Raw genomic sequence first — 12,872 nt, forward strand, 5'->3', positions numbered from 1 at the left:
CAAGTACAAAATTAAACCCTTATATATTCTCAATGGCACTAGGCTCCCGAACATTGTAATTAACTATATTAGTCACCAAACGAATGGAACAGTAATTAAATTAATCTAAAGCCAAAGCATTAACTTTAGCATATAAATTTTGAAGCTAATTGATGTTTGATTGTGGGAGTTTAATTATTGATTTTATGCAAAACATGGGAGGAGCTAGCGACGTTAGTGGATTGACAAGCTTTGAGGCAATATTGAAATTTATTGATGCATCTCCATGCACTAAGGTGGACCTCTTAAAATGATGACATATTTTCGACATTAATGGGCTTCTTTGAATTTTTATATTATCTTGTTTGTTTTGTTGTGAACCAAGCACCAATAACATTTTCAATCTCAATTAAGTTTAAAGAAATTAATTAATTAATTAATTACAATCAACATAAGCATGCACCTCAGCACTTGCAAAATCATTTATATTTTTTTAGCATGACAACATTTCTGTGACACTAACCAGTCGTCCATTCATTAGTTTGGCGCTTGCGTTTGATAACATATGTGTTAGGTTACTGCTCTTATGCACCATTATTAACAGTTTACGTGCCAAATTAAGAAATAGTTGAACAGCACCATGTATTAAATACAACTAAGTTCTGTGTGAGATTGTTTTTTTTTTTTTCCATAAAGTTCAAAATTGATTTTAAAAAATCAATTTTAATGTTCGATCAATTTTTAAAAAATTATTTTTGACAAAATCATACCATCATACAATAGATTTTAAAGAGTAAGAAAAAGATAACTTCTTAAAAATCTATTTTATGCTTAATGCAATTTTATATGTATCCTCACGTATATTATAAAAATCTAAAATCATCTCTATTTAATTAGAAAAATAAAATCATTAAATTTAATTAGATTATTATTATTATTATTACCAATTAGATTTAGACAACAAAATAAAATAAATATGTATATTTAACTTATCAGTTATTATATATACATGGTAAAAATATAAAATATACATGTTTATAAATATGTAAATTAATTTTTATTTAATATATTGACCATTTCAGTCGTTTACATTCTTATAATAGTTTAACAGTTAGTTTTACTAAACACATGTGATTACTTTTAAAAATTTATAGTATAGATAATAGTAATTATTTTAATTAAAAGCTTTAAAATTACTAAACAACTCACCCTAAGCGACAAAAGTTAGCATTTGGAATTTAATTTGTTAATTAAAAGTATAAAAATATGTGATGTTGTAACGATAATCAATTATCAACATTTGTAGCAGGAATTTTTATTTGAGAAGAAACGTATATATATAATAAACACAATGTTGCACGGGAAAAAGGCAAATGGAAGTGGATGGATATTGTGTGGCTTCCACGCGAAAGTGGACTCCATCTGTTATTTTTAATCGAATATAGCGTGGCTTCCACACGAAAGTGGAACTTTGTGCTAATTTATTTTTAATAATAAGTAAAAAGAACCAAGAAGCTTGCCAAAGCCAAGCAATACACCATTGAAAATTTCATTATTAACTTATCATCACACATAGGCAGGCAATGTGATATTTGGGGCCCTTCAGTTTTGGTAGCCAGAGTAGTTAGTAGTACCATGATAAAGAGTACACTCACTCCCAAAAGCTAATTGCAAACAAATTGTAGAGAGAATGATCGATGTGTGATACGCAATATGCAATATGCAATATGCAATATGCAATATGCAATATGCTCTCTCATTGATTTGTTGGATTATTTAGCAATTGTACCCATTTGTACTTCTCCTTTCTCTCTCTCACCAACGCCACCACCAACAACAACAAAGAAATGATAATTTATTAATTAACTCATCAAGAATACAAGGCAATTAAAGCAAACGTAAATTTATACTTTAATTTTATAAGAAACAGACAATGATAGAATCAAAACAATAAATCAAATGATTGATTTCTTCATATTAACTATTGATTTCAAAAAGATTGATTGACTTAATATTTACTAATCAATCATTATTTCTAAATTATTTTCATTATATTATTTTTCTTCTCTAACTTTCATATAAATACCCATATAAATTGAACCATATAAATGCATAAAAGTATAATTTATCTATTTTTATATTGTCTCTAAAAAGTTTTCAAAGAAAACTCTATAAAGATTCGTAAGGCAACCATATGCACAGCAGAAATAGATCTCAAATTCATGCATGTTGAATCACAAGGCTACAAGCGACATGCTCAAATTCCCATCGACGAGCAAAGGAAGCACATAACCAACACCAAGAAGGGACGGATTAATTGATGTTTCCCAATCGGACTAATTAATTATATATATATATATAACTTTTAAAATGCCCATTTTAAACAAACCTTCCAAGTTCTAACCCAGGTAATTTATTTATTATTAGTGAGTGCCTCCTTAGCAGAGGCTAGCTTATTAAAAAAAAAAAAATTAAGAAAGAAAATTTAAACTCCATCATCAGATATGAGATAACGTTCGCCATTAGAAAATTTAGCTCCATCCTCAGATATGAGATAACGTTCGCCATTAATTATGTCTACTGCTTTTCATTGTGCACCCAGAAATTGATGAAATCCAGAGTCGAAGCATTTTTCTACTAAAATTAGGTAAGCATGCGGTGTTTGGAATCCAACGTAGCCCACATTACCAAAAAGGTTTCTCTGTTAAAGCCACTAACTTGTTAAAAGCACTTACAGTTTTTGTATATCACAAATTGTCAGAGTACGGCTAAACCTACTCGTGGTTCCATAAAATTTCATGCAATTAATAGAAATTTTGCAACTGTCACCTTCACGGTGGGTTTTTTTTTTTTTTTTTAATTCTTTCTTTTCTCTCAATTTGCCACGCAAAGAAATTGGGATTTGAGAATTGTATGCTATGAAAAATATGAAAAATATGAAAAATGTAATAAAAACATGTATTAATTTATACGAGGGTGAAATTATTTGAACCCACCAATTTATTCTCTGCATTTTTTTTGTTAAAAACTTTATTATATGAATAATTTTTTAAAAAATTACTTAACTAACCCTTTCTTCTTTTTCTCTTCTCAATTTCACAAATTGTTATCAATTCATTTAGATATATTCTTTTAACTACAAATAACTGATATCACTAACTAAGAGAAACAAACCCACCGTTTAAAAATAAACATCAACATTTTTTTATCTCCCATATGAATATAGAAATTAGTTTTTGCCAAACACAAAAGCTAATAAAAATCAAGAAAAAAAATTCTCATGTATAGAAAGAATGAAATAGAGATCATGATATAGTAAAAAAGACCCAAAAAAAGGAATTCAAAAGAAAGTGAAATTGACCCAAAAAAAAAGGAATTCAAAAGAAAGTGAAATTGAGTATTTAGTTTACAAAATATGAGAGTAGGGAGAGAATACGCAATTTAAGGTAGAGAGAGAAAGGGATTAGTAAAAACTAATTTTGAAATTTTAAATTTTTAATAATGATTTTATTTTTTAAATTTGGTGTAGAGAGGTATTTGGAAGTTTCAAATGCCTCCACCATTTATAAAATAGGGTAAAAACTTGTTTAATTCTTATATTTTATGTTAGGCATCTATTTAGTCCTTACATTTTGAAAAATATGTTAAGACATCCTTCTTATTAAATATGTTATATATTCCCCTTTCTTTTTCTTTACTTTTACAATAATATCCTTGCAATAATCTTTACATAAGTTACATTAATTTCCGTTTACCAAATTAATATCAAATTAACCCCCAAATTAAAATAATAACAAAAAATTTTATATTAATTTTAATTTACCTTTAGCATTATTTTGATAAATTAATTATTTTCATGAATGTCCAAGTTATGGTAATGATATTTTTATAGAAGTTGAGAAAAAATAAAAGTATATGTGTAACATATTTAATAACATAGGTGTCTTGAGATACTTTTCAAAATATGAGGATTAAATGAACATTTCAACTAAAATATAAAGACTAAATGAGCATTTATCTATTAAAATGTATAGTAGTTTCATGATTTGGCTCTGTCTTGGAGATTCTCTTATGCCTATGGAGAATCGTTCTTGAGTTTGGACCCGTGATATAAATTGGGCAAATAAGATTAACTAAGGTCATGTTTAGTATTGAGATGGTGTAGCTTTTAAGTCAATAAATACAATGTGAAAAAAAAGTATAATTATGAAATAAGAGTTAATAGTATGTGGTAGATATTACTTCTTAATAATAATTTTGACAAAAATATCAAAGATATTATAGTTTTTTCTATTATATAAGTATGAGATCAAATCAACCAACTTCTAAACCGCTACAGTTAGTGTTCACCAAACACTTTAATATTATAATTTTTAAAAAAAATTTAAATTATAACTGTCTAATTTCAATGCCAAATAAGGCCTAAGTTTATAAATTTAGAACTCATAAACTAGCGGTTGAGTATTGGCCAAGTTGATATATTTCAACAAGCTCAAAATATTCTCATACAGGAAACTAATTACATCGCCAGGTTAGTTATTAAGAAATCAAGTGATCTTTTTATGAGTTTGATTTATAAAAGAAAGTGTAACGAGTCCATCTGGTTAATTGGTTGGGCACAATCACCAGAGTGTTAATTTAATTTTGCACTGTGTCTGTCTTTCTTTCTGACGTGTCCAAATTTGACCTAAGAAATCTGAAAATGTGCTGCCACTAGCAAATCTTTCTCTCTCGTGAATTTATATATAAATACTACAAGACGTGAGAGAGAGGAAACGATACATAAAGCCAAGAGTAGGTTGAGATTTGGTAATGCAAAGCAAAAGAAAGTTGGCGGGCAAAAAGCTCTTCGTATTCTCATAATCACCCAGGGAACGAATTATTGCGAAGGTACTCCTAATTCATAAACTCATGATGATTGACAATTCCTATAATTCACTGCTTTTTATACCTAATTGGTTTCTATATTTAGACTCCTCATTGCCATATGTTCCTTTCACTTTCTTTCTTTTATTTGTTTCCAACTAATATTAGCTTTATATATTTAATACGGATATTAGCTCAATCATAAGATCACAGCTTGTTCTCTACATGCATGCATGAATCAAACATTAACAATTAATTACTGTTTATTTTTCAAAATCAATAATCAATGTTTTACGTTAGTTTGGCATTTAATATAAAAAAAAAATTACATTTATTTGAGATTGAGGCATAATTTTATTTTAACTTAATCTGTGGTAGTTCTGCTGTCAGAGTGTTTTTGGTAAACTTAACAATACCGCAATATCTAACAAAGTTTGAGTCAAGCTTTTACTACTGTTCAAAGATTGTGTGAATTTGAAACATGATAAGCATTTGCCCCGACTCCTGATGCAGTGCAATGCAATATCAATATAACATAACTATATTGTAGGTCGAGGGAGAGGCGAAGCAAAACCCCGTGTCGAAAAAGGATTCAAGAAAAGATAGGGGTACGAATTAAAACTTACCCAATTATATTTAAAAATTTAACGTTGTGGCCCTTAAATTTATCGATTTTTTATTGCAACCTCATCAAGTTTGTATTTTATTCATTGTAGCCCCCATCAAGCCCAAAACTGATTATGCTACTGGCGTCGTTTTTAAAACACTCTAAAAGGTTGAATTTTTATTGAAAATACTTCAACACGATCAACTTGATTTTACTGATGCATGATCAGCAGCCAATAATTTTTTTTTAATTGGACGTAACTTATTTTGCAATGATGTCTCAAATATTTTAGACACCATCCATAAATATACGATGAGGTGGCCTGTTTTTATATAAAAAAAAATGGTCTATTTTATCTTAAAGTTTGCTTTCGTAATAAATTTAGGTCACTAGTCATGTTATCTCTTAATTTCTAATTCACTATTTTGACCACGTACGGATTTCCCATTTTTGTAGTTTTAAAAATCGATGACGTGTCACCATTTTCGCATCCTGCTTCTAATATTTGTTTTCTAACGTCCACCGATCCATCTCCTATCACATCTTGTCGTCCAAGGAGGCAAAGTAAGTAAATAAAAGTTAAAAATGCAATGCATTAACTATGTATTGACAGATGGCATGTTTATATTGCATCGAGTTTTAGCAGCCGCACGTGTAAGTTTTTCTGTTGGTCATCACTCTTAAACACAACTGTTTTAGCTGTATTTACAACCTCATAGTCAAGTCATATGATCTTCTCAAGGAAAAAAGTGTTTGTGCAACATTTATTTCTCTTTACTATTACCTAACCAAAATAAATCTTATTAATAAAAAAATTTTATTTTTCTTAACGAAAAGATTTGATGCACATTGCAAGTAAGAAATAACGGGGCGTAGCAACATGAGGTTGCCCAGAGAAAGAAATTATAGTAAATAAAGTTAATTAGCAACCAAGTTCCAACCGGTCACGGAGTTGCCATATCATGTGTCAATGAAGCTCATGCTTGTATACTTGATTAACTTACTCATTATATCGACACAACTAAACTAATTATTCATTGGAAAAAATTTCTTTAGTTGACTCGACGTCGCTAAGGTCGGTGCGAAGTGTGAACAATGACTGCTGATGCAAAAGTCTTAATAAAATCTAATTTTATATGACTGCATGGATATTGATCCATCTTGTGTTCGAGAAATATTATCTGGGTGAAACTCAACGAATCTTGCTGGGAAGGCAGCTCCATAGAGTCGTCGACAGAGTGTCTTCATATATATGTAGATATATATTAAACTTTTGTTGTGAAAATAAATGCACTATAGAATATAGGTTTAAGGTTTTGTTCGTACGTGATTTGGAGTGGCATTGTTGGTGATGCTATTTGGGGGTTTTTGAACTGAGGAAGGTTTATGTATGTCAGGGCATAATCTAAGTTTACTAGGCGTCAAAATGATTTTATATTATATGTGTTTCCTAAGTGACTTTTGTCTTGGCCTAAACTTTGAGATTACAATACTATATTTCTTGTTGAAATTTAGCTGTTAGATTATAGTATCTTATAATCTAAGTATTCAAACAAGAAAATTGGAACTCAAATCGAGTCTCAAAGTAACAGCTAAATTAAGTTCTAAGTTTTCTATCCTATGATATAATTCCAAATGCTATGTTAAGGCCCAAAATAGCAAAAATATGAAAAAAAAAAAAAAATCTTGGATTTTGAAATTTGCCCATCTCATCACAAGCTTGAATGAAACTGCACATGAGGCATCCAACTGTAACCTGTGTAATAACTCAAGTTGTTCTTAGCTTATTATAAAGTTACCTTAGTAATTTTTGAGCCTTTATCTCGATCTTTTAGATTCACTAAACCTAATTCAATTTCAATATATTTTCAAGACTTTATTTTGGCATCTTAAAATAGAGAAATTCTAAAATATATTAGAGGTAATACAATCAACTAATAAATATATGATATATGTATTTAGATTTAATATAACCACCACTTGCATGATGATTTAAAAAAAATACACATAATTTATTTTTTTTTATGACTGACTAAATATTTTTGATGTGTTCTAATATTTTTGTTTGAAATATGTCCGATCTAATTAAGTTTCAAGTAATATTGAATTTAAGCTTTTGACCATTTTAACGCTTTACCTAATATTCATTGATTCGATTTTAAGATTTGCGCCTAGTTCAGTGTCTAACATATTTTTGCTAGGACCCAAAAAGTGTTTCCTTGAAAATGTGCATTTTTAACTTGATACCTTCGCTCCTATCAGTTAACAGCACTTGCTAAAAATATGATATTGAAAGCGGTGGGGAAAATCTTTTAAAAAAATGTTTTCTTAAAGAAGCTTCGTTTGACAGAAATTGAATTTTTTATGTAACTGAGGAAGGTTCAACTACAGAAATTAGTTGTATAAGTTAACTTGAGTTTGTCACTGAATGTGCTAAGTTGGCTTTTACTGCTTTTTAAGCATATGCATTCAATTGGTATGTCGAGTATTTTTCCTACTACTACTACTAATATTACTAAAAATATATATTGAATGTGCTATTCTACTACTACTACTACTACTACTAATACTAATCACTCCTCAGTTGGTATGTCGAGTATTTTTCTATTTTCACACCGACACTACACTTGAGTGGCTTGTTTATGCAAATAAATTCTGCACACTTTTATGGAATTTGAATTTTGAAACTCATTCAATGTCATCATAGGCCCTGATTGAAGACACATTTAACTTGGAGCTGTCACTTTGAACAAATTCGCGTTTCAAATATCATGGCTGAGGACAGTACTCTGCGTTCATCAAGCAGCAGGTGGCTGATGCCAGTCTTTGTTTTCTTCAAAGATGCGCGGTACAAATTTCAATTTTCTTGATATTTTAAGAACGGGTAGGTCGATCGGTCTTATATGTGATTATGTGTAACATGACATCAATTCATTGTCATGTGAAATTTTCAGGCTTGTCTTCAAGATGGATTCAATTGGTATGGAGATATTAAGGATTGCATTTCCTGCTGCCTTAGCTTTAGCTGCTGATCCTATTGCTTCTCTCATTGACACAGCATTTATCGGCCGTTTAGGTATATGCTCTTATAGGAAATAACGGCGAGTTAAAAATATATTATAGAAGCTAATTAATTATAATCAAACTCTCTAATCAGTTAATGTTTTTATGCATGTATATGTACATATATACAGGGCCGGTGGAGCTTGCAGCTGTTGGAGTTTCTATTGCAATATTCAATCAAGCATCAAGAATTACAATATTCCCATTAGTTAATATTACAACCTCATTTGTTGCTGAAGAAGATACCTTTGAAAGAATAAAAAAAGTTAAAGAACCAGTACAAGGAGATGAGGATCATAATGACAGCTTGGAAAAGGGTGAGGCCGTTAAAAGCAGCAAACGAAGCACTGAAATGAAGGAGCCTGAAGATAACTTGGAAAAGGGCTCAGCTAAAACCAGCAGCACTGAAGAAAATGAAGCCACTTATAGCAATAATGAAACCAAAGAGTCGTCATCAGTGCCCCAGAACGGTACTCTTTGCAATAAGCAACTTACTGCAAATACTACAACATGCAATAAGTCTGCTGCTCAAAGTGATAGCGAAATTAGTAGCGCGACTAAGGTGACCAAGAAGAAGCGAGATATCCCTTCAGCATCAACAGCACTATTTATGGGCTCGATTCTTGGTCTTGTTCAGGCTATTTTTCTTGTATTTGGAGCTAAAGTTCTCTTGAATATTATGGGCGTCAAATCTGTGAGTTCTTTATTATTTTATTTAATTTGATTCACTACTTGTCACTTCATTCTTTCAAGCATTATTATTGAAACTTATTAAATGTAAATCAAATCGCTCTAGAGTTTAGATCCACCTTGTGAGAGCGGAATTATTTGAGTGCCAAACCAAGTGTACATACCCCTTTAATTACTGCTTCTACTCTATATGCATTTCTGTATGCTGCTGCTCTTTTCAGTTGAACCGACTAAGAGTCACTTATGCAAATTTACTTTCTAATGGACAATTATTAATGATCAGGATTCACCTATGATGAGCCCAGCTAAAAAATACTTGACTTTGAGATCACTTGGTGCTCCTGCTGTTCTTCTCTCTTTGGCAATGCAAGGCGTCTTTCGAGGGTTTAAGGATACAAAAACTCCTTTGTATGCCACTGGTAAGCAAAATTTATATATATATATATATATGAAATAAAGAGTAAAAAATAAATAAATCTAGTACTTTCTTCTTCGTTGTTAATAGTCTTGGGATTAAAACAGTTGCAGGAGATTTGGCAAATATCATTTTGGACCCAATATTCATCTTTGTTTGCCGTCTTGGTGTTAGCGGCGCAGCCATTGCACATGTTCTTTCTCAGTAAGTTTGTGTTGTGCATATCAATTCTATTTTTCTGATTTCATATATATTCTCTTTCATCTTATATTCTTCTTCCAAATTCTTAATTGAGAGAAAAAGACGTACGAATTGTTAAGTTTTAAGATTTGCCCCCACATGAATATATAGACCTCTGTAGATTTAAGATTAGTGTAATATAATACTTATATATCCATCCAAATAAATAGAATTCACATCTAAGGGGTAGTTTGTTAAACATTTGAAGTTTGAAATTCATATATTTTCTAAAATTTGCTTGTTTGTTTTTGTAACTTAATATTTGATTTGTAGATATTTTCATCTGAATATAAAAAATATATTTTTGTAATTTTTATTTAAATGAAAAAATGTCTGAATGAGAAGTTATAAAACATGTTTATTTTCTAAATTATAAAATCTAATCTTTTTTTTACAAGAAAATAAATATCAAATAACTATATTTAAGATACTTTTTTTATTCATAAAAACAAATAAGATACTACTTATATTTAGATATTAAAAAATAAAAAATAAATATATTATTTAAATATTCATATTCAAACTTATCGAGACTTCAGAAATATTAAGACCCATTCAGATTTCCCGACAGACGAGGGGGGAAACATGCTACCTAAAAGTCAATTTCTAAAGCAGTGGGGTTCTAGGTGTTAATTTCCAAAAGAGTGGGGTCTAATTGTCCATTAAGTCAAACTAGGGGGTTTGAGTCAATGCCCTCCTCTGTTTAATGGATATTCCAACTTTCAAATTGTGTTTGTACATTGTATTAACAATGTATTTACTGATTATCTTTCCAGGTACTTGATTTCACTGATCCTCCTGTTGAAGTTAATGAAAGAAGTTCATCTCTTACCCCCAAGTCTCAAAGATTTGCAATTTAGTCGGTTTCTTAAAAATGGTAAGGTTCTCAGGAATCATCTGATTGCTTTTCAGTTCATCTATTAATTAATTATGACGGCACTTTTAATTAAATTTATAAAATATATTACCATTGGCTAATCTAATATTATTTGACAATATGTTTCGTTATTTTGGGCACAGGTTTTTGGCTGTTAACAAGAGTGATAGCAGTGACAATATGTGTGACTCTGGCTGCCTCAAGGGCCGCAACGCTTGGTTCAATTCCTATGGCTGCTTTCCAGATTTGCTTACAAGTCTGGTTGACTTCATCTCTTCTAGCAGATGGTTTAGCCGTCGCTGGACAGGTAATTTTTTTTTTTTTTTTTTTTGGGGGGGGGGGGGGGGGGGGGGTTTCAATTTTACATTCATTTTTCATGGTTAATTAATTTGTTGTTATGAATATGCATCTTGCAGGCAATCCTAGCTGGTGCTTTTGCTGAGAAAGATTACAAAAAAGCTACACTTGCAGCAACCCGAGTATTACAGGTACATTTTCACATCTAAGAAATTCCATATAAGGAGGATCCGCACGTTTTAAAATTTAAATTTAAAATCAGAACGCATTGTCTAGTTTTAATTTAACATTATTGTACCATAGCGACACATCATGTGTGGATTTCCGTGTATATAAAGACTCTACATGCGCTCTCCTGAAGCTCATTTACCACTGTTTATTGTTGTTATACGTTCATGGAAGTAAAATGTGAAAATTTTGTTTTGCAGATGGGTTTTATTCTAGGCTTGGGGCTTGCTCTTGTTGTCGGACTTGGTTTGTACTTCGGCTCTGGAATCTTTTCAAAAGATGTTAATGTCATTCACCTTATACACATAGGCATACCGGTGCGTACTTAATTCCCTTTTTTTTTTTTTTTTCTCTCTCTTTTTTTAAATTTTTGGTGCTATGAAATTTACCTGAATATATGTTATTTTTCATTTTTGTTTTTAACCCTTCAGTTTGTTGCGGCAACTCAACCCATCAATTCATTAGCTTTTGTCTTTGATGGTGTAAACTTTGGAGCTTCGGATTTTGTATATTCTGCATACTCCATGGTTAGTATTGAATCGTGCATTTCTATATTGACCTTTTTGTGTCCGAATAATTTCATCTTGAGAAACTAATGCGCTTGACCTTTTTGTGTCCGAATAATTTCTTCAGGTTCTGGTTGCCATAGCAAGTATAGCATCCATATTTTTTCTCTCTAAAACCAGTGGTTTTGTTGGAATTTGGGTTGCTTTAACCATATACATGGGTCTCCGTACATTTGCTGGAGTTTGGAGGTAACCTTTTTTTTTTAAAAAAAAAAAAAATTATATTAATAATTAACTCCTTCATTTAGTAAAAAAAAAAAAGAGTGCATTTGTGCTTAGAAGTTAAAACATTGTAAATAAAATTTTTAATTAATAATTATCGTTGCTCTTAACAATTTCAGGATGGGCACGGGAACTGGACCTTGGAGCTTTCTCAGAGGTCGACTCTTGCCATAGGAAAAATGGCTCGAGCAATTACTATAAGCGACACAATTTTTGTTGTCAATTAGTTTTTTTCTTGCTATTTCGATTTTGTTCTGGTACCGTTTCTTATTTCCCAGATATATATGATACTCTCAGTGGCTTTCCACAGTATTCTCGTAATTTTGTGTTTGATTATCACTGTGCTGATAAAAATAAGAATTACATATTTCTATCGCTTGAGATATTTCGTTCCGATATTAGGATGTGGGATGTGTATGACAAGTCGTTGAAACAGTGGAAATTTGGACGACAACGCTTGCGCTGACATGAGATTAGGAGTAAACTTACGAGTACGGTTATTGTAAAAATTATTGATGGTGCTTTGAACCAACCAACCAAACAAATCATACTTAGAAAAAAAGCAAACATGTTTTATCAACCGACCATAAAGAGCAAAGCCCTTGAAAACCTACCCCATGCCCCACTACTCACATCATTATCAAAAATATAAAAGGTAGAAATCACAACCATTTTACAACATATTCTTATCTAACTCTTATTGACAATGCATGACAAAATCAATAAATAGTAACTCCATTAAAATGCCTCACCCACCGAACATTGCTTTATGGGGCTAGTGGCTTGGCTTGCATCAAAACAAGGAACATTTCAACACAACAT

The 12,872-nt window shown here is 30.9% G+C and overlaps 1 protein-coding gene across 5 annotated transcripts; it reads left to right on the plus strand.

The window, feature by feature from the left end:
- Positions 1–4,761: 4,761 nt before the first annotated feature.
- On the plus strand, positions 4,762–12,420 carry LOC102618926 (protein DETOXIFICATION 43). Of its 5 annotated transcripts, XM_052440032.1 has the most exons (14): positions 4,830–4,869; positions 5,396–5,453; positions 8,160–8,300; positions 8,407–8,528; positions 8,647–9,209; positions 9,489–9,624; positions 9,728–9,824; positions 10,637–10,737; positions 10,881–11,044; positions 11,154–11,225; positions 11,463–11,579; positions 11,694–11,789; positions 11,896–12,017; positions 12,170–12,420. In XM_052440032.1, the coding sequence occupies exons 3-14, from the start codon at positions 8,224–8,226 to the stop codon at positions 12,222–12,224; spliced, it is 1,722 nt and encodes a 573-aa protein (XP_052295992.1). In that variant the 5' UTR covers positions 4,830–4,869; positions 5,396–5,453; positions 8,160–8,223; the 3' UTR covers positions 12,225–12,420. The 5 variants fall into 5 exon arrangements, with proteins under 5 accessions (XP_052295990.1, XP_052295992.1, XP_052295991.1 ...); XM_052440030.1 differs by lacking the exon at positions 5,396–5,453 and having other exon boundaries at positions 4,762–4,869; XM_052440031.1 differs by lacking the exons at positions 4,830–4,869; positions 5,396–5,453 and adding an exon at positions 7,896–7,928.
- Positions 12,421–12,872: the final 452 nt, after the last annotated feature.

Source organism: Citrus sinensis, chromosome 4 (assembly GCF_022201045.2).
Source record: "Citrus sinensis cultivar Valencia sweet orange chromosome 4, DVS_A1.0, whole genome shotgun sequence".
NCBI lineage: Eukaryota > Viridiplantae > Streptophyta > Magnoliopsida > Sapindales > Rutaceae > Citrus > Citrus sinensis.

Excerpts from the sequence above, each read along its gene's own strand:
- LOC102618926 (XM_052440030.1), top strand. The coding sequence starts at position 8,224 with ATGGCTGAGGACAGTACTCTGCGTTCATCAAGCAGCAGGTGGCTGATG. Across the intron at positions 9,825-10,636 it reads ATTGCACATGTTCTTTCTCA|GTACTTGATTTCACTGATCC; the intron begins GTAAGTTTGTGT and ends TTATCTTTCCAG. Across the intron at positions 12,018-12,169 it reads ACATTTGCTGGAGTTTGGAG|GATGGGCACGGGAACTGGAC; the intron begins GTAACCTTTTTT and ends TAACAATTTCAG.